The sequence below is a fragment of the Leptosomus discolor genome, chromosome 3 (genome assembly GCF_034619465.1).
Source record: "Leptosomus discolor isolate bLepDis1 chromosome 3, bLepDis1.hap2, whole genome shotgun sequence".
Classification (NCBI taxonomy): domain Eukaryota; kingdom Metazoa; phylum Chordata; class Aves; order Leptosomiformes; family Leptosomidae; genus Leptosomus; species Leptosomus discolor.
Genome location: NC_141393.1, coordinates 3,315,971 through 3,338,869, shown reverse-complemented (window position 1 = coordinate 3,338,869; position 22,899 = coordinate 3,315,971). Strand labels below are relative to the sequence as shown.

The window sequence follows — 22,899 nt, the reverse complement described above, 5'->3', positions numbered from 1 at the left end:
CCAGTCCAGCCTGGGACTGCCCCAGTGCCAGCCCTGCAGCGTGGTGGGGACGTATCGTCATCGGGGTGGGGGCAGTTGGGGTCGGTATTGGTGTTGTACATATTGTATGTATTTCATTATTTCCTTATTATTATCTTTTCTTTTATTGCTATTGTTCCATTAAAGCTGTTTTAGTTTTCTTTTCCAAACTGTAAAGTCTCTCTCCCTCGTTCTTTCTCCTTTTCCCTTCTGGGAGGGGAGAGGGGTTAGTAGAGAGCGTCTGTCATTTGTTAGTGGCCGGCCCACTCTCAAACCTTGACAGGGAGACGCTGCTGGGACGAGGCAGGAGCTGGGCCCGCGGCCCTGCACCCCTCTAGCACCCAGCAGCCCTGGTGGGTGTCTGGCAAAGGAAGGGGGGGGCTTGGTGGGGTGCTCGTGTGCGGCTCTCTGAATCCGTGTGGTTTGTGCAGGCACAGTCTGTATCAACCCTGGATGCAAATCCAAACAGATCCGGTCAAACCGGGGCCGCCGGGGCCACGGGCAAGCGGGTGCACGTTCCCTGTCGGCAGGTGTTGCAATACGGTGGCACGAGTCACCCGCAAGCTGCTCTTCCCGTCCCACAGGATGACAGATCCGGCTGGTTTTACCCACGAGAGCTTTTTTCCTTTCACCCCACGATTTTTCCCTGTTCCCGGTGGGCGCTGGGGTGCCCAGCAGCACGTTGCTGTGAAGGTGGTGGGAGAGATGGTCCCCAGTGCCCCCGCTTTGCTGCCCGCAGGGGTGGGCAGGGTGCAGCTGCTGACAAAAGGTCACCATCACGACAAACTTACCTACACAGTGTCAGAGAAGCAGACATTTCTTTATGGCAGTGCTGGGAGACACGGGGGATGGCTCCTCCTGACGTGCTTCAAAGTTACACGAAAAAATTCAGCATTTTATACCCTTTTTCTGCAAAGTCATGGTCTTTAACCTATTTTAACATAAGCATGCATGTTATGCCCGCTATTAATTTTGACATTTACAATGATTAGTCCACCCTATTAACTAACTTCATTAGTATTCCTATACTAATATAATCATGGGTTATCTTACTGATCAAGATCTCTGATACGCAAAGTAGGATGGGGAGGATGTGAGGGTCTTCACCTCAACATCCCTTAGTTTCCCTGGTTTCATCCCATAAGATAAGAAGACACGCCAAGAATGGGCACTTTCACTCCCTGTCCCTGTCTCCCTGCCTCCCTGTTCTGTTCTGGGCATTTTCACAATTAGCTGCAGCTTTAGCTCTGACCCTCTTTGCAAGGCAGCAGCTGCTGTTTCTGAGCATCAGTGAGGTTTTGGATATTTCTTACTACAATGTAAACTAATATCATCAATACATGGCGTTAGTTATTCCTTAAAGCAATTAAGTCGTTCGTGAAAAGCAATTAGTTATCAATGAAAGTAATTATCTATTCAGAATGCAAACTTGATTATAACACAGCCAGCGCTGCCTGCAGGGGCTTTATTCGGCAGCAAGAGCTGGAGGGGATCGGCACGGAGTTACGGCAGATGCTTCGGCAACGCGCTGCGCACACCGGGATGGAGCAGCCGGGCAAATACTTCTCGCAATAAGGAGCCACCACAGCAAACGTGAGGGTCTCCTGGGCTGGAGGGAAAACGCTGCAAAGGAAAGGGTGTGCAGGATGAGGCCCGAGCGGCAGCGGTGGCAGAAATGAGACTTGTACAGCGGGGGCTGGACGTGCGATGGCAGCAATGAGCCGCCGCCGAGGAGGCACGACAACCGCCGCGGCTCAGCACGGCTCACCATTGTTTTATGCCAAAAAAAAAAATAAATAAATAAATCAAAGTTTGGGCTTATTTCATTCCAAACTTCGCCCCGTACCAGCTGTGAGACGGGGAGGTTTCCAGCTGCTTTTTCTTACACCATCTTTTCCTAAATGCCCCATTTGTTTATTTTTTGCTGACAGTTTCATAGCTTTTTTTGCTGTTTTTTTTTTTTGCTACATTACAGCCCTGCTTTCCCCAGGTCCGGTGGGAGACTGGGGTGAAGAAGGGTGTCTCACCCAGCACAGCAAGAGGAGACCCCCAGAAGGCAGGAGTGGCTCTCGGCTCCCCCCCCCCCCCCCATCTCCCCAGCCCACAGCCGGGCCTTTCCTCACCCCAGCAGAACAAAGCGCCCCATTGTGCCGGGGAAATGGGAAGGGAAGCGTGACGGGGCAGCGAGAGCCGTGCCAGGAGGGTGTTTCTGCAGGGACCGGGCACCCACGGCCTCGCAGAGGGGTCACCCACCACCTGCGCAGGCGCCCGCGGCCGCTGACCCCATTTTCGGGTGACTCCGTGCCAGCCCTCAAGCTCGCCCGTGGCACTGGGTCCAGCCGGGGCCGTTGGAGGCAGCTCGTGTCCAGCCATCCCGGATTGTCCCACGTGCCCCCTTTTTTTTTTTCCCCTCGTGGCGTGTGTCACACGTGATGGCGTGGGCGAGCGGAGGTTTCCTTCCGCCGAGCTCGCTCGGAAGGCGCTGGCTGCAAATGCCATCCTCAAATGCAGCTGCTCGCTGGAAGGGGGCTCCAAAAATAGGCCGGTGGGGTCTGTGTCTGGTGGGGCTCCGGGGCTCCTTTCCTCCTGCGGGAAAAGAGGGGGAAAAAATAAAATCAGGATGCCTTTGCTAACAGCCGGTCCTAAAAATGAGTGAGGAATTTACACCGCTGAGCCGGGGGGGGTCTGCGCATCCCCGTGGGCTGGCTGGGGACACGGGGACACCGAGCTGCCTGCGCCCATCGCCCCGTCGGCTGCAGGCACGCGAAGACACGCCGAGTTGCTTTGTTGGGTGACGGCGGCGATTTTTCGGGGTTGTCGCTCGGATTAGCGAGGCACCGGCGCTGTCGCGGCGAGGAGGAGGGTGAGGGGGGGATAAAGGTCCTGGCACTCGCCGGGCTCGCAACAAAACAAAGCACCAGATGGTTTCAACTTCGGCATAATACGTGGTGAAAAAGTGTTTGAACCGGGGCTGAAAAAGCAAATGCGGAAAGAGAGAGAGAAAGGAAAGAAAGAAAAACCCTCAGCAAGTGTCAGAGCAGAAGAAAGCGCCGGAGAAAAATGGCAAATGTTAAAAACCAAAACAAAAAGCCCTCCCTCGGCACAAAGCCGTGGCTGCTAACATCTGTCCAGCAAAGCCTTTCACCAAGGCCCCCCTTCCCTTTAAAGTCACCTTGCCTCGCCTCCGTATGCGGCCCCATCGCTGGGCAGGGCTTTGCTCGGTGCTGGGGGACCCGCTTGGCTCTGCCTGGTCCCATGGCCCCGGCGCTGGCACTGGGGTGCCGGCGGTGATGTGCTGAGCTACCCCAGCGGCTGCAGCGGGCTAAATATGATGCTTTTTAGCTCGCGTGTGGCATCCCGGGTGTCCCAGTCACAGCCGGTGGGACCGCGTGGCAAACCAGCCCACATCTCGTGGGGTTTTAAGCCCGGTTTTCTAGCGAAGCCAGGCTTATGCGACCTGCTGTGCGTCCGTGCATCTGGCTGCGAGGCTTTTAGGTTTCCCTCGCTCCTCTCCCCTAACTATTTGGGACCTGCAAACCGATTTCAGAGTCGCTTTAAAAAAAAAAAAAAAGGAGAGAGAGCTGAAAAGTTGCTGCGTCCCTAACGTTTTTGCCAAAAAAAAAAGCAGCAAAATAAGCCCACGCGATTGTGTGAGAGCAGATTGCGATGTGAGCTGAACCTCTTGTTAGCCACCAGAGGATCCACAAAGCCACAACCCTTGGGGACCTCGGGCTCGCTGCCACTCAGCCCGTGCCTGCTGGCGCTGAGCAGGAGCGTGGGCGGCTGATGGCTCCAGCCTCTGACGAAGGCTGCGAGGCTTAAGTAAGGGTTTGGGGTTTGGGGGTGCCTTTGGCTGCTGTGCCAGCACCCCGGACCCCTGCCCTTGCGGGATGGCTCATGGGACAGAGGGTGACCCTTGGTTGTGGCAAGCAAGTGGGGGACACAGGCAGGTCGGTGTGCCAAGCCACCGTGGGTGTGGGGGGGAGTGGAAGGGCTGGGTGCCGTGAGGCACAGCGTGGCCCCTGCATCGGTGACACAAGGAGACCCGGGGAGGGGGATGCTGACCCTGCAGGCCCCGGGATGGCAGGGAGCTGGGGTGCCGTGTCCCCAGGACGGGGGACAGTGAGGTGACATGGTGCCATGACTTTCAGGCATGGGGCAGGCCAGGTGACATGCCATTGATTTTTTGGGACAATGGGGAGTTGCAGGGCCATGTCCCCAGGGGTGCAGGACAGCAAGGAGCCAGGGTGATGCCACCCTGGAGTGTGGGACAGTGGGGACCTGGGGTGATGCCACCCTGGGGTGCAGGATGGTGGGAGCCAGGGTGACGCCACCCTGGGGTGCAGGACGGTGGGAACCTGGGTGACAGCACCCAGGGGACAGGACAGTAGGGAGCCAGGGTGATGCCACCCTGGGGTGCAGGACAACGGGGACCCAGAGTGATGCCACCCTGGGGTGCAGGACAGCAAGGAGCCAGGGTGATGCCACCCTGGAGTGCAGGACGGTGGGAACTGGGGTGATGACACCCAGGGGACAAGACAGTGGGGAGCCAGGATGATGCCACCCTGGGGTGTGGGACAGCAGGGAGCTGGGGTGATGCCATCCTGAGGTGCAGGACAGTGGGGAGCAAGGGTGATGCCATCCTGGGGTGTGGGACAGCAAGGAGCTGGGGTGATGCCGCCCTGGGGTGCAGGACGATGGGAACTGGGGTGATGTCACCCAGGGGACAGGACAGCGGGGAGCCAGGGTGATGCCACCCTGGGGTGCAGGACAGTGGGAACCTGGGTGATGCCACCCGGAGGACAAGACAGTGGGGAGCTGGGGTGATGCCACCCCGGGGTGCAGGATGACGGGAACCGACGTGATGCCACTCGGGGGGGGGGGGGGGGGGGAGGGCAGGACAGCGGGGCCCCCGGTGGTGCTACCGGGGGCTGCGGGACAGCGTGGGGGACCCCACGCAGCTGTCACCCGTGGTGCAGGACGCTGCCGCTGCCAGGCGTTTGGGGTGGGGGAAGGGGGGGGGGGCGGGCCCGGGCGGTGCCAGCGGGGCCCAAGCGCACAAAGGCCGCGGGTCGCCCCCGCCCCGGGGCCGTCCCGCACCCCCGGGGGCCGCCCCCGAGCCTCGGCCCAATAAACGCCGCCGCATTTGAACGCGGCACCTCCCCCCCCCCCTCCGCCCCCGGCCCGGCTCGGACCCGCAACGCTCCGCTCCGCCGCGCCCGGAGGCACCGGCAGCCGCGCCGGGTGAGCCCGGGACGGGGGTGCAGGGCCGTGCACCCCGGGGGGGGGGGATTACCGAGGCGGAGAGGGGGGGGCGGGAGGGCCTGGCCACCGCCGGTCCGTCCTCCGCGGGCGGTGCCGGGGCGCAGCCCGCCCCTTCCCGGCGCGGGCAGCCGCGTGTGCGGGGCGGCGGGGAAGGGGCGCAGCCGGCGAGGTGGGTGCCCCGGGGGAAGGGGGCTGTTGGGGGGAGGGGGATGCTGGAGGGGGGGGGGGGGGGTGCTGGGGATGGGGTCTGGTAGCCGGAGGGTGCGGTGAAGTTTTTGAGGCGTGGGTGGGCGCGGAGGTGGGGGTGCGTGAGTGGGGGGGGGGGGGGTAAGGACCACGCCAAAGCCGCCCCCCCCCCCCCCCCCCCCCGCCGCCGTCCTCGGTGGCAGCGATGAGCGACACTGGGTGCTGCTCGCCTTCCTCCCCAGGGCACCCCATGCTGCGGTGCGTCGCCAGAGAGATGCTCCGAGCACCCCGAAAGAGGGTGGGGGGTGGGAGCCGGTGGTGGACCACCTCTCCCCGGGCTGAGCTGAGGAAGCCGCAGGCTGCGGCCGGAGGAATTACTAACAGCAGTTGTTTTGTCATCGGCGGAGCCCTCGCTGTCACCAGGGTGGCAGACGGCATCTGCCGTCTGGGCGCCAACCGTGGGCCTGTCGCTCCTGGCGCGTCTCGGTGAGGATGGGGGCTGAGGCCGTGAGCCGAGAAAGCCCAAATCCGCAGCCCCGGGAGGGTCAACCCCCAACCGAGCAAGTGGGGTGGTCAGTTTGGGTGGGTGCGTTTGTCCTGCCCGTCTTGCTCAGTTGCTCACCCCAACGGGGAGGACGGCGAGAGGGTCACCGCGCCGTCCCCACGGCGCGATGGGTGCGTGGCGTTATCGCCGTGATTCAGCACGGCCCGCGTTTCTCGGAGCCGGCTGGGCTCCGTGGGGGAATGACCGAATCCCTCCTTCCCCAATGCGCGAGGCGTCGCCGGAGAAGTCACCGGTTGGCTTTGTTGACTTCTGAAACCATCAGCCTTGCGCCTGTACCTTGGGCTTGATCGCACCCAGGGCTCCCCGAGTTATTGCGGTGCAGCTCCAGCCCGATTTGCAAAATCAAAACAGATGGGCGCTTTGTTTTTTCCCTTATTGAGGGGACGGCTGCTTATTGAAAGGCCCTATTACAATGCAAATACCGGGGTGGCGTGAATATTCAAAACGCTGCGCTGCTTTTGAAGCTCTTTACATAAATTTATAGCGCTTTATATGCCATCGCCGCTTTGCTAATCTGGAGTGGAGCTTGGTTAACAGAATCTCTTTTCTCTGCCAACTTTGGAGGGTTTGGCCGTGGTTTGGGGAGCACGGGGAGAGGTGGCATTGAGGTGCAAAGCAGCGGGCTGCAAAAATTATGACCGTGCTCAATGGGGAGGAGGAACCGCCAGCTGTAAAGCTGATTTTGGTGGTGACCCTTGAAGAGCCGAGCGTGCTGTCAAGTGATTTACTGATATTTGGGTGCTTCATTGTCCTTCGGGGCTTCTTTTTTTCCCCTCTTCCCTTTGGTTTCTCAGTGTGACCCTTTGTGGAGCTGCTGTTCCCCAAGAGGGGACGGGGTGTTGTGGGGTGGGCTGAGCTCAGACATCGCCCTGACACAGGCAGCAGCGGTGGGGGGGGGGGGGGTTTGGGGGTGTGTGTGGTGAATTGTGGCAGCTTAGCCACAGCTGCAGTAGACAGGATGGTTCATTAGGGGAAGGAGATAATGAGTTAGATGAGCCAACCCCAGCCCTGGCTTTCCAGCAAGGGCTTGAGGGTCTGGTTTCGGTGGCTGCTGAGCATCTCATGCTAAACCCTGCCATTAAAAAGTGGGGTGCTGGTGGGTTTTGCCAGCTGTGCTCACCTCATCCCCGTTGTCCCAAGCGCAGAGGGAAGGACAAGTTGCTTTTAACCTGCACCACGCCTGGCCTTGCTCCCCAGCGTGGGGTGGACGCTACTGACCGGTTACACCTCCGGGAGCGGGTGCTCGTGTTTTGGAGGTGGCCACGTGATGCCGTTCCACTGGGCACTCGCTCTCTGCTAATTGCCAGGCCCTCGTTTGAGTCGAGGCAATCAAGAGTAGCGGCCAAAGCAACATTTTTTTTCCTTGCTGTCCCTTGAAGGAGACGACTTGCTCGAGGCCCCTGCCTTCTGCGGAGGGCTGGCTGGGACAGAGGCAGCGTAGCCCACAGCCCTGGAGAGGGGTGGTTGGTGAGGGGCACCCGGGCAGAGCACCCCTGAAATCTCCATCTTGTGCCACTGCACAGCAGCAAATGGGCTGTTTGTATTAATACTGTTTTGCCCCTCCCCCCCCCCCAAAAAAAGGCATTGTGCTAGTTGTAGTGGGTTTACTTGATGGTGCCATTGACTGACCAGGTAATCTGTGTGTCCATTAGCTCCAGGCGAAAGCTCGGAAGTTGATACTGATTCCACACACTTAATATGCGAAGCAGTAATTACCATTTAAGCTTATATTGTTTGAGTTAAATTTAGCTGAGAATTTAGTCATATCAGGCCTCTACATTGTGCGCCGTCAAGGTTATCTGGCTCTCAGGAGGGGGTGGATTTAAAGGAAGGAAAGAAACGCTGGTGAAAACTTCCTTTTCTCATCATCCCTGAGCGCTTTGCCTCCCAGGACTTGTTACAGGGAGAAGAGAAATAAAGAATAACGTGGTTATGACTCCAAGTAGTTCTCCTAAACCTGCACCTTTCCGCGCCGTTTGCTCAAGCCAGTCATTTTGGGGGACTTAACAGGACACAGAAGGCCAGCTATAAATCTGAACAAAGTGATGCCCGATGCGGGGGACGGCCCCTCTCGTCCTCGCAGGGGACCGGGGAGCCCCCGCTCAGCTGCCGCCCACCCGCCCCTATTATCCTGCTGGCTCCGGGGCCGCCCTCCTGCATCTCAGCTGCTGGCCCATCTGGAGCGGAGATGAAAGGCTGGAGTTTAATTCGGGCTTTGTGTGCCTCTTGTATGTGTGTCCCCCCCTCCCCTCTTAGCCCTTTCTCTGCTGCCACTCTCCCATCCCCGACCCCGCCAAAGCAGCTCCGGCGTGCGGGTGCGGAGGGTGGCGGTGCACGCCGGGTCTCTGATGCCAATGACCTCATTATTTTGACTGCCGGGTGATGCCAGGCAGCCTTGCGAGCTCATCAGGTAGGAGGGTTGGGTCTGTTGTGGGTTGGTTTCCCCCCCCCACCCCCCTTCTCGAAGCGCTGCTGAATAATTCAGCCGGGAGTAGGCATCTTGGGTCACCTTGCGCAGCCGGCTGCGTGCCGGCGCCGGCTTCCTAAGATGGAGGTTGCGCAGGATGCGTGCGGGATCGTCTCGTTGCTGGCAGCTCGCCGTCGTTGACTGACTGCAGGTAGGCGAAGAGCATCGCCCTCCTTTATTTATTTCTGATGCTTTTTTGGTGCCGGAAAGCATGAATTCCCCTCCCTGGGTCGTGCCGAGCTGGTGCAGAGCCCGGTGAGCTCCAACCAGCCCACGCCGTGGGGACGTACGAGGCTGCCGGGGCCACCGTGCCCTTGACAAAACCTCACCCGGGCTGTAGGGCAGGTCTGGCCCCAGGCAGGGACCGTGTACCCCATGCTCTTCTCCTTTGGGGATTGCGTTTTTTCTTGCTGGTTTTATGGGCTCACCAGTGCCTCCTCCCTCAGCCCATCTGGGGTGAGTTTTTGGGGCTGCCAGCTGGTACAACACCGAGGGGGGGTGACCCCAATGCTCCAGTAGCGCAGGTGCTTGGGGACGTGTTGGGAGGTGGCATTTAGCCTCTTCGTGCTGTCTAACTGGGGGAACTGGTTCTGGTGGTGTGGAAGCAGGGTCGAGTGCCGAAGCGGTCTGTGGGAGCCAGGAGGTGGTTGACCCTGAAGAGAAGAGGCTCAGAAAAATACCTGGGAAGCTCCAGGGCTCAGAGTCACCTTTGCTGCAGGCTCAGTTGTGAGGTTTGGGGCTGCTGGGGTGTATGGCTGGGGCGGGCAGGGCTCTTCCCCACACGGGTACCCGGCAGCAGCCACTATCGAGCCCCATGGGTACGGGTGGGAAATGGGGGTGCTGGTGGGAGGATGGAAACTAGTTTGCCACCTTCCTTCTGCTTGCAGGCACCTGAGTTTTCGGGTGCTGCCTCCTCCTTTGCGCCCTAGGTTGAACGCAAATACGTCTGCGCCCTCGCTCCTTCCCGCAGCGCTTGGGTGCTTTGCTGAAGCATCTGGGAGGGGAAGAAACCAGGGGACACCGAGGGTGTGAGGCTCAGGTAGAGCAACGTGGGGATGGGGAGGGATTGTGGCCACTCTCTCCCTCGAGTTCTGGTGATGCTGCCGTCCTTGCCCGTGTCAGCGCGGGAGGAAGGACAGCCGGGCTGGGCTATTTCTGTCCCGTGGACCCTGCGTGCTGCTTGGCACTGTCCCCGCATCCCTCGGCAGGCGCGGGAGCCCGATGCTGCTGCTCTGTGTTGGCATCCACTCCTGCGGCCAGCAGAATCAAGGACACGGCTGCTGCAGTGTCGTCTGCCCTGGAGATCTCCCAGTTATCCAGCTACGTTGGTGGGACAGGCTTTTCGTCTGACCGTCCCCTCTGCCGCGGGGCGCTTGTGCGAGCTGATGGGCTGGCTCACGATCTCCAGCGTGTTCCCTGAGGCTGCGGTGGCGGGCAGAGGGGGTGGAATTGGGATGCATCTTGCTTGTTCTGGGATGTCCATGAGCGCTGCCGGTGGCACAGGCAGCCGCAGGAACCCTGCGATGCTGGGAGGGAGGAGGGGGCTGCTCCGTAGCAGGGCTGGACAGTGCAGAGATTTGGCCAGGACACCCCCCTCCTCCTTTGGGAAAACTGGGACAACCTGCAGCAGCAGCAGCAAAACAAAAGTCACGTGGAGACCTGGCTGGCCCTTGGGCGATGCTCTGAGGCTGGCTGAGCATCCCAGGGGTTGTATCTTTGTGCCACCGGGTCCCCGCAGTGCCCGTTGCTGCTCGGCGTGCCCCAGCGATGATGGCTGCGGTGCCTGTCGTGCCCCTGGCTGCGTGGTGGCACTGGGGAGCCCCACAGCGAGGCTGGGTGAATGGATGCCAGCTGAATCCTTCATTTTGGACAGGAAATTTCCCTTCCCGGACAGCTCCTGGGGCTGCGATGCTCTGGTTAGTGGTGGGATGAGAGAGATGAAAAATTGTTGACTTGGAGAGGAGGATGAAGCCCTTGGGCAAGTGGTGAGGAAACCACCTGGGCTTTGTTTGCTGGTGCAGGAGACCAGAGACGTTTCAGCTGCCTCCATGCTGGGGTTGGCTCTGCTCCGGGGCTGGGTTTGCTGCCACCCCAGCAGCGTCCCCTGTCAGACACCCCTCTGCTTTCAGACAGGGTTTGACCTGAAGTACCTAGAGGAGAGCGGTGCCGTATGTGCCACGGGACTGGGCAGTGGCCCAGTAGGGACGTGTCCTCTCCAGGTGCAGGGCACTGTGTGGCTTTGTGCCGGGGTTGTGGAGGAAAGCAGAGATGCTGCACGCTGGCATCAACAGGGCTGACAGTACACTGGGGCTCCCTGCCCCTAGGCTGGCATGAAGAGGAGCATATTTGGTGTACGGATGTGTTTTGCCTTTGTGGAGGGGGGTGTGCACAGTGGCTGGCCGGCCTGAAGCATTTGGGGTGGTGGGAGAGGCAGCGCTTGGGATCCCCTGCCCTCCCCGCCACAGGCAGAGCCCCACGCTTTGCTCCCTGCCCCTGGTGAGCTGTTGCTGCCGGGATTGTTGTTTATCTCCTCGCTGAGGCTGATAAAAGCATCACCTGCCACACCTGGGAACCAGCGGAGCTCAAGGGAACAATTTTCCCCTGCAGCACCTCCAGCTGCTCCTGCTGAGCCAAATGAGCCACTCGTGGGGCCAGCACGAGGTGGCAGGTAGGGACGTGCTCTCCGGGGCTGCCCTGGCCACCTGGGCTGTCCCCACCTGGAGGGTCGGGCTCGGCGGGATATTTTTTTTTTCCCTTGTTCTTTCTGCTGTGGCGACTTCTGGCTTCACCCAGTGGGCTGGAAGAGGCTGGAGGGGTGGCAGAGCACCGGGTTCCCTTGCTGTGAACAAAATCTGCAGCAAATGGCCTCACAAGCTGCCCCTGTACCAGCCCTTGGGGTTTTTGCCGTTACGTGCCGTGCCGTGGGCGCCGCAGTCGATGCTCACGGGCCCCGTCTCTCCCCGCAGGTGAGCGTGGCAGGCTATGGGATGGATGAAGCTGAGCAGGACCAGTATGAAGCTCGCCTCAAGGAGCTCTTCGACAGCTTCGACAGCACGGGCACGGGGTCCCTGGGGCAGGAGGAGCTCACTGACCTCTGCCATGTGCTGCACCTGGAGGAGGTGGCCCCGGCGCTGCAGCAGACCCTTCTCCAAGGCAACCTCCTAGGCAGGGTAAGGCTGGGGCGATGGGGGGGGGTGTCTGGGGCTTGGGAGCAAGGCAGCACGGAGCAGCTGCTCCTGCACGCGTGAGAGGGTGGTGGAAAGAGGCTGGATGTCTGTAATTTGTGAATATCCAACATCCCTGAGGCTTTGGGGCTGCAGGACTTGCAAGGTCTGTGGATTTGTTCAGCAGGGTGGGCACGGGGCAGCTTCTGAGAAGGGGATGAGTGATAACGGGGGAAGGAAACTGCTCACTCGGGTGTCTTCCCTGACTGGAAGCAGTCTGAAACTCTCAGAAACCACCACTTTACGCTTAGCCTTGCGTGCTGGCCTTGCACTGATGCAGGGTGTGTTTGCCGAGCGCCGGGTCCCTGCTGCCCTTGCACGGGCACCGGTGCTCGGCCGAGCGTGCGCTGGCTCGTGCAGCGCACGTGCCCCCCCAGCGCTGATTAGTGCTGTTTCTGGCCTGGGTCATCTCCCCAAACCAGCTCACCGGGTGCTTGCACAAACTCTGCGGCGCTTGGGGTGCGATGGGGACCTCAAGCCACGGCTCGAGCCTGTGATTTACGTTGACTTAAGCTGCGGTTAAACTGGTGGGGCCACATGCAGTCACGCACGTTTCTCTTAAAGCAGATAATATTGTCCAACTCCAGCAGTTGCTGGCTGAGCTGCCTTTGTCCACGTTACCTGGTGTCCACACAGAGCTGCGGTTATCACAGAACCACCTGGGTTTTTGGGGACAAATGGCTCTTTCCTTCTGTGGGACTGCAGCATCCCACCAGCCTGTGGAGGGGAGCTGCGGCCACCGAGCCCACCATGCTTTCCACAGCGGTTTTGCAGTGCCTTTATAAATGCCAGGGTGTTGAGCAGAAGCTGCTTGCCCTTGGGAGGACTTCTGTGTTCAGCATGGATAGCCTTGTGCTCCTGCGTTGCCTCCTTCCCAGCACGCTGTGCTTGGAGCAGGTTGGGTGTTCCCCTCAAAATCACCCCAAAATCCCATTACTGCTCACTAAAATCAGAAAATGCAGAGCAGGGCGGCCAGGGCTCTTGATAGACATCAGCTAAGCAGCCATCCCGACTCCAATTTCCTATCAAAGTGCAGCTTCCACAAAACTAAACAATTCCTTTAACGAACAAAGCCTCCTCTTCCTCATCTGCCTTGGGGCCGTAGCTCTTCCGCTGACAGCGAGCGGTGCTGGAGCATGGATGGGTCCAGACGGAGATTTCTGACCTTTGGAGCTGCAGCGTGGCATTTGCTCGAGCGCCAGAGACTTTCGGTGCTGCTCGGCTGTCTTGAGCGTCCGCTGCTGGGATGCTGTTATCTGCCTTTGCCACTTGCAGGGTGGTGGGATAGAGGGAGAGGAAGAGCAGGCGCAAAAGCTGCGGTTGTCCCAGCTGGTGAGGGCTAAAGCAACAGGGCTCATCCCTGTGGCCAGGTGAAAAGGGCAGTTAAATGCAGTAAATGCTCAAGCATCCCGAGTGCTGCTTGATGCTCGCCCCATCCCAGCCAGGAGCTCCATCCCTGCGAGCTGTCCCATGAGGCATCCCAAGGAGCATTTGATTTTATTCCCCACCTTTGTCTTTGGGGATGGTTCTCGCTCCCAACCTGCGACGTGAGCGTCAGAATAATCTTTGTCTCCCGCGTTTCCTCCCGTCTCCCCGGCGTTTGTGCTCGTTAGCAGCCGCGATGGCCCGTGTCTAAGCGCGAGCTTGATTTAATAGCTGTCGGATCCACTGGGTTTCCTAGGGAGCTCGTCGGGAGAATAGCAGCAAACACGTTGCTCCCCGAGCGTAGGCTCCTTGCACCTGCCCCGCCGGCTCCTTGCCGCAGATGGTGCCTCTCGGTGGTGGGAGCGGCCTTTGTTTGCCTGCATTGCCAGGGGACGGGGTTTATGGGAGGGGGAGCGGCGCGGTTTTGTCTGCCGAGGGGCAACTCGGTGGGGCCACGCGCTTGCTTTTGTGCTGGGGGCTCTGCTCTGGGGATAAACGCGCCGTGATGGGGCTGCTCGGTCGGACCGGGAGCTGAGCTGGCATCCCGGCGAGGGGCTGGGTGTGCTGCCTCCCTCGCCCCGCTCCGTGCGATGCTTTGGGGATTCACAGGTCCCCGCTCTCTCCGGGGTCTGGTGGGGATGTGTCGATCCTGCCCTGGTTCCCAGCAGAGCCAAACCATCCCAGAACCGCTTTCCTCACGCGATCGCGTGCGGAGGAGATGCTCGCAGCAATTCCTGGGATTCCTCGGGAAGGCTCTTTCCTCGGGCCCCTCGCGCTTGACTGCAGGGCCCAGGGGACGTGTGCAGGCGTCCCCTTCTCGTCTGGCCTCCGAGAGGGTCTGCCCGTTAATTAGCAGCTAAGGGCAGAGTGGTGTCTTGGGGACAGCACTGGGGGGGCTGCAGCGGTGACTGCAGTGATATGGTTGGCAGGGACAGGACCCTGCGCAGGACCTGTCCTTCACGGCCGTCCCCAAGCAGGGACGGGGAGTTCAGGTTTCACCCTGCCCCTGCGCTATCCCGTTAGCAGCGAGGACGCCGCAGCGTGGGGTTTCGCTCGTCGGCTCCCTTCGATGCTTTGGCTGGGGGCCTCTTGCAAACTGAGCCCCCCGTGACGCTGCTCCCCTGCTTTTGGCGTGCCCCGTGGGAGACTCGGTTGCAAGATTGCCGTGTTCCCGTGTCTTCCCCACCTGACCTTTCCCTCTGCAGCCTTCTGGCTGCTGCTGCTGGAAAGAGTTTGCAGGCAGGGCCAAGGACTCTGCTCAAAGATCAAGGAGAGGGAGCTGGAAGGAGCCACCGACCGGGGTGGCAAGCTGCTGCTTTGCATTGCAGGGACAAACAGCAAGAAGCAGCAGGTAGCTTGGCACATCCACCCTCTCTTTCTAGTGCTAATAAGTCACGACTTCTTAGGAGACTTGCTTTAAAGCAGGCGTTGAGATTTCTCAAAGGTGCCGGGGTTGCTCAGCAGCCAGCAGCTTGGTTGGTCCCAGATTACCCTGGGGAGGCTGGGCTGGCTATGCCTGTGTTGGCACATTAGTCTTGTTTGCCTCTGATTTACTTGCTCTGGGAGAGTTCTCCTCACCGGGGACCTAACGTGCCCCCAGCACTGTGCAGAGCCCTTGTCTTGCTGTGGAGTTCGCAGGGATGCGTGTCCTGTCCCGGCTCCACGCCTCTGGGTGGGCACAAACACACGCTGTGCCATTGCCCCCCAAACCCTGCCGTGTTCAGGCTGGCTTGGAACAGCCCTTGGGTTCCTGTTCGAAGCGCCCATGAGCAGATGCACAAGGTGGCAGTTCCAAAATCCCCCAAATTCAGTCAAGCACATTGGAAAGGGCATTAAACTTGTTGCTGTATGCTTTCTGCCTTGCGTTTGTAAAGCTTTTGGGTTGGCTTGAGTGTCTGAGGCTGTTTTTCCAGAAGTGGATGGTGCTTTGTGCAACACTGCTGCAGTTAGTGCTCTCCTCCTCGGGGCTGTCCAGGCCTGTCCTTTTGCTGGGAATGTCTAAGCAAAAAACTGAAGGCTATTGCTGTGGACTTGTGCTTGCCCACAGGGGCTGTCACATCCCTGGAAGTGCCCCGTGCAGTTGTGGGGAGCCCAGAGCCTCCCCGGCATGGGCTTTCTGGGCAGGAGCGTGACCCTCCGTCACAGCCCGTGGGTGCTGGAGGTGTACAGATACCAAACACACGTGTGTGGGGTGCTTGGCGGTGTGGGCATCGCCTGCTGTGTATCTCCAGGGGTGCACATCGCCCCTGCGTGCGCACTGGCATTGAAATCGGATGGGGGTGTAGAGCGAGGACATTGCTGGGGTGCGGTGGAAAAGGGTTGTGCTCTTTAAAATACGAGATGTTGCAGCGTTTGTGGCTTTGCTGTCCCGCAGGCTGCCTTGCCTGGCTTGTAGTTGAGCACAGCTCTGATTTTAACGGTTGCATTTCTCTAACTCTTCAAGTACTTGCTGTGTACAGACATGCAGCACGTGCGCACCACAGATACTGGTTTTCCTGCTTATCTAGGGTTCGGATGAGCCAGAGGTTTTCCTGAAGGAAAAAATATCCCCCCTCTACCAGCTCAGGCTACGTCTATGGAGTTGGGTGCTGCCGCCCAGACGGCGTGGTGGGACCCCTCTGAGCCTGGGCAAGCGCCCGCTGTCGCATCCCTGCGCTGCCGATTTGCATTCTCAATCCTGCTCCGCAGCCGACCGGGGGGCTGGCACGGGGGGCTGGAGGATGGGCACCTCCTGTCCCGCCGCCTCCTCTTCCATGGGTTCCTTTGGATGTCGTGGTCATGGTGAAATCGCTCTGCGGCCTCAGCGCCGGGGCCATCTGTCCCGCACGCAGCTGCGAGGGCTCAGCCCCCCCTTCTTCCTTCCTCCCCCCCCTTGTTAGTGCTTCTTGGCAAACACTCGTTACGGGGCTCGTTAGGCAGAGCAGGTTCCACGTCCGTGGGGCTCTCCTGCCCGCGTGGTTTGACTCTGCCCTCTCATTTGGCGCGTTTGGGTGATGCAAAGTGGGGTTTATTGTGTTTCCTTGCTGCTGTGAGGTCCCATCCAAACCCAGCCCCAGCACCCAGCTGAGGGACCAGCTCTGTCTGTCCCCGTGGCTTTTGCCACCGTTCCCTTCCCGAGAAGATCCCATGGGGAGGGGACCTGTTATTCGAACACCCTCATCTTTTATTCATCCTCATTTAGTCTAAATGTCAAGTTTTTTTAATCAGGCAAATTCTCCTATCTCTGTAAACTGTCCTTTTGAAGTACACCAGTGTTTGGAAATGAATGGCAGCAATTAGTATTCAGATGAAGGCATCCCTGACAAGTTTCTTTGCTGAACATATTTCGAACTGTTTAATTACTCGGGGAGCCTGTGTTTAAAACCACAGGGGTGATTTGCACTGCCCGAGCTGCGGTGTGAGGTGCTCCCCTGCATGGGGGGGGCCCCATGGCTGAGCCCCCAGCCCTGCTGTCATCCCCTGCTTGCTGGGGAGCATGTTGCTCTTCTTTTGGGGCTGGCTCATCCCCTGGGGACAAGCTGGCAAACTTCAGACCTGGACTTTGCTGCTTGTGCCTCCCCCAGCGGCATTAAAATCCCCCTGGACTGCGGCTCCTGCCCTTCACGCCGGATTCGCAGCAATCGATTCAGCCGGTGAGAGCAGCCTTGGTGGGTTCTTTAAATGCAAAGTCTCTTGTTCAATGTTAAAAATTCCCCCAAGATTTATTTAGCCAAAAGAAATCATAGCAGCCAGCTCTGCCTCGCCGCTGACCCATGTCAAATAGCTTCCCCAGCTGTCCCCGGGTTTCCGTCCCCCACGGCTGGAATTGCTGACATTCCCAAGGGCGGCTGTGAAGGATGCTCTAGCCCCTTTGCAACTGTTCCTGGCAGTGAGGCAGGAGGCTTTCCAGGAAGACACAGAGGGAAAAGGGGGGAAAAAAAAAAAAAAACCAACAACCCAGTAGTAGGATTATCCCTCCTTGGTTTTCCCATAGCCACACTCCAGACCTGGTATTTCCAGTCCATCCTTGCAGAGCTGCAGCAGGCAGGAGCTGGGGCAGGGCTGCCCTGGAAAGGGGACAACTTTCTGCTGTCCGCTTTGGAAGGGGTTTTCTGAAGCCTTCATTAGGGCAGCGAGGCATTTCCACGACCGAGTGTCTCATCACTGGTCAGGACTGGTGTCTCGCTGTAGGAGCCAGGTCATCTCAAGCGATGGGGATGCTCCCTGGTCCCCTGGACATGTTATTTCATCTTTTTGCTTGATGAAAAAACCCCAACCAATGCATTAAAGCAGTTGCTTTGAGTCGTTGTGTAGCAGCAGTCGTTTCTTTCCACGTGCTCAAAGGTGCTGGCTGTTTCTTCGTGTTGCTGACTGTCGCTTCACCGGGCCTCAAGGCTGAACGGGCTGAGGTTCGTCTGTGCCCCTTGCCGAGGTTGTCGGCAGACACAGGCGCGCTCCTGTTTCAGCGTGGTGCTCTGACTGCTTTGCCCATCTTCCCGCTGGATTATTGGCCTGATATTTAATTATCTGCGCCAGCTGATTTCCTCCTGTCTTCCTTTTTTTCCGCAGGTCCACTTTGATCAATTTAAAGAAGCACTTATCCTCATCTTATCCAGAACCCTGTCAAATGAAGAACACTTCCAAGAACCAGGTAAACACCAGAATTACCTAAAATAGTACATTTTCTTTGGCAAAGCAGACGTGTGTGGCCCTCACAGAGGAACTTAGAAGAGAAAGTGCTTTTTAGGTGCTGAGACAGGCTCTTCTGCTTGGATGCCCAGACCTAGGGAGAAGGGAGAGTTAAGGTCTGTTGTGGAGCTTTGTACAAAAGCATTTTCTGAGCTATTAGATATTTATATCCCATTACCATGATCTGAATGCCTGGAGAGGCACGTGATGTCTGCGTGTAGACAGCTAACAGCGCTTCAGATGCTCAAGACATCCCGTGGCTGCTAAATGGGCTGAGGTCTCTCTCTGAGCTACTCAGAGGTGACCATATTTCTCCCAAGGGACCATCAGGCTGGCCCAAAGACGCTTCTGAACGAGATGAGCCCTCTGACAAACCAGGCTGGGGCTGGTCAGGGAAAGCAGCGGGTGCTGCAAGTCCTCGCTGTCCTGCTTGTTCCTCGCTTTGTTTCAGCGTGCCTCGGAAATGGGGCTTTTGAGACTCTCCGCAGGAAACGGGGGTGACAGCTTCAGCGTGGCCCCACCACCATCCCCTCCCGCTGTGCTGGTGGTGCTGGGAGCACTGGGGAGGTGTGGGGCCAGGGTGAGGGCTGAGCCCCTGCAGCTCCAGCTGGAGCGGGGGGGGGGCTGAGGTCTGCTTGGTGTCGCACCTGTATGTAAATCCCTAATCCTGCCTTTGGAGCTGCGGGGACGCGAAATCCCCGAAGGAGAAAACAGCTTAGCAAGGGGGGAGAGGGGAAACTCCAGGTTTCCTCTCCTGGAGCATCAATCTCAGCTGGAGCATCCCGCGCTCGAGAGCGCAGCCTGTCAGCAAAATTACGACTTTCTCCCTTAAATAGGCTGCAGGGCCCAAGAGATGCAGCTGATGGATTATTTTTATTTTCGACCCCTCATTTCCAAAGCTCTTAATGCTTTTAGAGGGAGGTGAGCGATGACAGCTCTTGCACCCGGCATCCTTTAATGCAGTTTCCCAGCGCAGGTCTGTGGGCGCTTGGGAGCGAGGGGGGGACCCTCACGAGTGCCTGGCAAGGGGTCAGGGCTGCTGCCATCCCTTCCAGCCCCTCGGAGAGGAGCTGGCACGGAGTGGGAGGCAACCCCAGCGAACCAGAACTAATCCGGCGCTCTGCATTTATTGGGGAATCATATGGCTGAGAAGCTCTGGCTTGATTTATTTATATTTAAGTCTTCTAGAAAGGGCTAAATTTGGGGTTATCGCAGGGGAAATTACAAATGCAGCCGGCAAGAGGCTGCGTCGGAGCTGGAGAGCTCTCCTCGGGGACACGTTTGTCAGCTGGGTTTTGCGAGGCAGGTAATCAAAGGGCACGCGGTGCAGGTAGGGAGCCTGCGCCGGGCAGGCCTGGGAGGCATTTATTTTTAATGCGTTTTGACAGGTCGGTTAACGCCAAAGTCTTTGCTTCTTCTCATTTAGATCAAACTCGAGATTTGGAGAACAAGCTGCTTTGTGCTGTTGGTGTCAAACTGTCAGTGACTGTGGAAATGTTGGTGTTGGAGCCTGCCCCAGGCTTGGGAAAAATTGAGTTAAGAGCTCGAAATCATATCATTTAAATGAAAATTTAATGGGGGGGGGGGGGGGGAGCACAGATTTTAAGGCTGTTTGCTGCATCTGCAGAGTTTTCTCTACGAGGAAGTGGCCCTGTGCCTTGATGCTGTGGTTTTACCCAGGGACTTGGGTGATGGGAAGGTCCCTCGGGGCTGCAAGTGGGTGAAGGGCTTGTGTTTGCTCCCCTGCAGCCGCCAGACAACCTGTGCTACACGGCCGTGGGGACAGCATCGTTGTCCCCATGGGTGCAGCGTCACCCGGCTCAGGGAGGACGGCTTGGCACAAGGAGCCCGTGGGTGACAGGGCATCCCCTGGGGTCACAGCAGGACCCACAGGCTGGGAACAAGGAACCAAAACTGCCGTGGGATGCACAAGTGGTTCCTGGAGAAATGGCTGATGGGGGTTTCCTGATTTTGGGGGGGGAGCAGCAAGTGGGAAAGGCACTCAGGCTTGCAGAGAGCAGCTGAAATGTGTATATATATATATTTTTTTTTTTTCTTGGCAAAGAAGCTAAATTCCCTTTCCAAAGGGAAGACTGACAGGGAGGATGGTCTTGGCATGCTGCGGGCATTTTGCCTGGGAAGCAGCCCTGAAAATCAAGGCAGGCAGAGTTCCCAGCGCTGCTGTCATCAGCTCTGTCCCCTTGAGGACATCGGTGTGGGGACACAGACCCAGAGCATCAGCCGGCCGGGCAAACCCCCAGCGGTGCCGGGAAGTGGCGTGGCCAGGCAGAGGAATGGGGGAGACTCCAAGAAAAGCAGAAAAAGGCCTGCATATGTCTTAAAATAGTGCTAACAGTGGTTAATTTAGCTCCTGCAAGCCAGAGGGTGAATGTTGGGGAGACCCATCACCCCCAGCAGCATCTCGGGCCTTTGCGGGGCTGCCTGACCAAGGTGGTGCGCGCAGATAAATCCCAGCCCAAATTATTGGGGCTTGGTGCTCAGGAGAGATGCTGCAGCAGCGCCGGGGGCTGAGCCTGCGGCTGCTGGGAGCCCCGTGGGATCCAGGCTGGGTGCTGCTGCCACCGATGCTCTTTGTCCGTGGGTTGGTGTAGCCATGAAGGGGGGCGGGTCTGGGGACAATAAAATAGATTTTAAAAAAATCAGTTATGTGGGTGATTGGGGGGGGGGGGGGAAATAATCAGGCTTTTTTTTCCTCCCCATTATGGCAAATAAAGTCAGCTCTGTGCGTTGGAAGCCTGGATAGGGAGGGATTATTGGGGTGGAGAGCAGGATTACGGGAACACCCAGGACAAATTAAAGAGCAGCTTGACGCCATCCTCCCTGCGGTCATGAGGGGTTGTTTAGGTTGGTTTTTTGTTTTGTTTTGGGTTTTTTTTTTTTTACTTCCCAGCACATGGAGATGACAGAACTGCCCCCCTTCCCCAAAGAGGAGCTGGTGGGGATGATGCCCTTGCAGGAATCCCACCCGTGGGGGAAAGATTGCTCATGGGGCTGCAAAGGTCTGGCAGACCTGGGTGGGGACGGGTGTCAACCCAGTGCCACCGTCGGGATGGGGGTGATTTAAGCCCGGGCAATGCCTCTGGGCCAAAACGCATTGATTTTTGAGCTGTGGTAACCCAGCCATCTCTCCTCTCCACCTCGGTTGCTGAGCCTGAAGTGTGAAATGAGGACTAGGAGGAGTTTAGACAGTACCTGGTGCCTCGGGGGATTAGGATTTAGCAGATCCTAGCTGCGATGCGCTTTGCCCAGCGGTAGGCTGTCTGCCGCCGCGAGGAGGATCCCTCCCTTCCAAATCTTAAGCGGCAAAGAAATTAATTTCGCCTCTAAACGACGGGCTGGCTGGGCGAGGGTCTTCCTCCTCTAAAACCCCTTTTGTCTGCGTTCCATGGCTTTGATGCTGAGCCCAGGAAAATGCTGCTCGCCATCAAGGGGAGCCCCCCCCCCCACACACACTCCTCCCCAAGCGTCTGAGGGCAGAGCAGGATTTTGAAATGACTTATCTAGCGCAGAAAGGCAGAAAATCAAGTGTAAATCTCTAACCATGGAGACGTTTAACTGCCGAGATGGACGGGGCAGGGAGCGAGCCAGGGAACGGATGGCTTGTGCCTGCAGTGCTTAAATAAGGGGGGGATCTTGTGAAATGAAGACTTAGGGTTGGTTTTGGGTTGGTTTGTTGGGTTGTTTGGTTGGTTGGTTTTTTTAGGGGGCATTTTGGGGGCCACAAACCCCCCCAGGCAGTGGGGCAGGGAGGCGAGAGGCTTGCTTTCTTGGCAGCTCCTGCTCTCACCCCCAGCTTGGGGGCAGTTTGGCGGGGGGGCAGATCATCAGACCCTAGTGTCTAATTAGGCACCAGCTCTGGAGTGTGTGTTTTACTAAGCCCGCATGTTGCTCAGGGCTGTAGGAAGCAGGAAGGGTTCGACCTAGTTTCTTTTTCTCTTTTTTTTTTTTTTTTTTTCCTTCCCCTTTCTTGGCAGCTTGTCATCCACACAATAGCGCAGGTCTATGAGGAGCAGCATCTCGCCTTGCTGCTGGTTGCAGAAGCGGGTACCAGAGGTCAGACTCGAATTGAGCAGCTCTTTCCATCCTTCCTCATCAGTTTGGGCTGGAAGTGAGACGCTCAGTTCAGCTCGTCAGTGAACTTTCTGCGTTCGGGGAGCGCAGGTTGCTGCTTTTCTTGCTGGCGTGTGTGCTCAGATTGTCCTAAATCCCGGGGATGGCTGGAGCATCGAGGGCACCGGCTGCTGTGCTGGGGAAGTTTGGGTTGGGAAAAGCAGGAGGGCAGAGAGGATGCTTCGTGGATGAGAGGTACCCATGCTTACCTGGCCCAGAGATGGTGGTGCTTGGGGCTTTCTGCGAAGGAGACGGGTCTGTGCTCGCAGGGCTGGGGCTGCAGGGTGCAGTCCCTTACACTGGTGTGGTGCCCGTGGCCCTGTAACACAAGGGCTTTGTTCTGCACCGGGCGCTCGGCAGCCGACGGCGTGAGGGTGCACGGAGGGAAGAGCTGTAACCCGGTGTTAAGGAAAGCACCCTGGCTCTGGAAACAGGATTTCAGGATACCTGAGCTGGGATCCCCTCAGTAGGCTGGGCTTAGGCACAGCCTACTTCAAAGTCCGAGCTTTGCAAGGCAGGAGCAAACTTTCTGCTCTTCTCAAACCGAAGGGTCGCCTTTCCCTCCCGGGGATGTTCTTGGGCTTCACAGTTTTCTAATTGCAAAGGAAAAGCAAGTGCATCCAGGTGCTCAGGCCGAAGAGGGAAGAGAGAGATCAGCTGCCAGCCTCCAAATGCTTAAAACACAAAAGTGAGGAGATGCTCTGGTTTCCCTGCTTGCTCTTAAAGTGCTGGCAGGGTGGTGTGGCGTGAAGGCACCGGTGTTTTCCACAGACAGCTGGATTTTCAGCAGCAGCAGCCATTAAACACATTGTCGGGGGGCTGGGGGTGTGGAGGACTCTTCTGAGCAGTGGGAAATCCAGAAGGAAATTTAGCCACAGCTTCAGTACTGCTAAATTACAGCTGCTTTCCCCCCACCATCTTTCCATAGACAGATGGGCGCAGAGATGTCT

At 58.1% G+C, this 22,899-nt stretch overlaps 1 protein-coding gene across 4 annotated transcripts in view; it reads left to right on the top strand.

Annotated features, from left to right (window-relative positions):
• The first annotated feature begins 11,488 nt into the window (after positions 1-11,488).
• Positions 11,489-22,899, top strand: part of NIN (ninein) — a 55,050-nt gene continuing 43,639 nt past the window's right edge. For all 4 annotated transcript variants that reach the window (XM_086462310.1, XM_086462309.1, XM_086462308.1 and 1 more), the window contains exons 1-2: positions 11,489-11,671; positions 17,699-17,780. In XM_086462310.1, coding sequence (XP_086318436.1) covers positions 11,489-11,671; positions 17,699-17,780 — 265 coding nt within the window. The remainder of the gene's footprint in view (positions 11,672-17,698; positions 17,781-22,899) is intronic.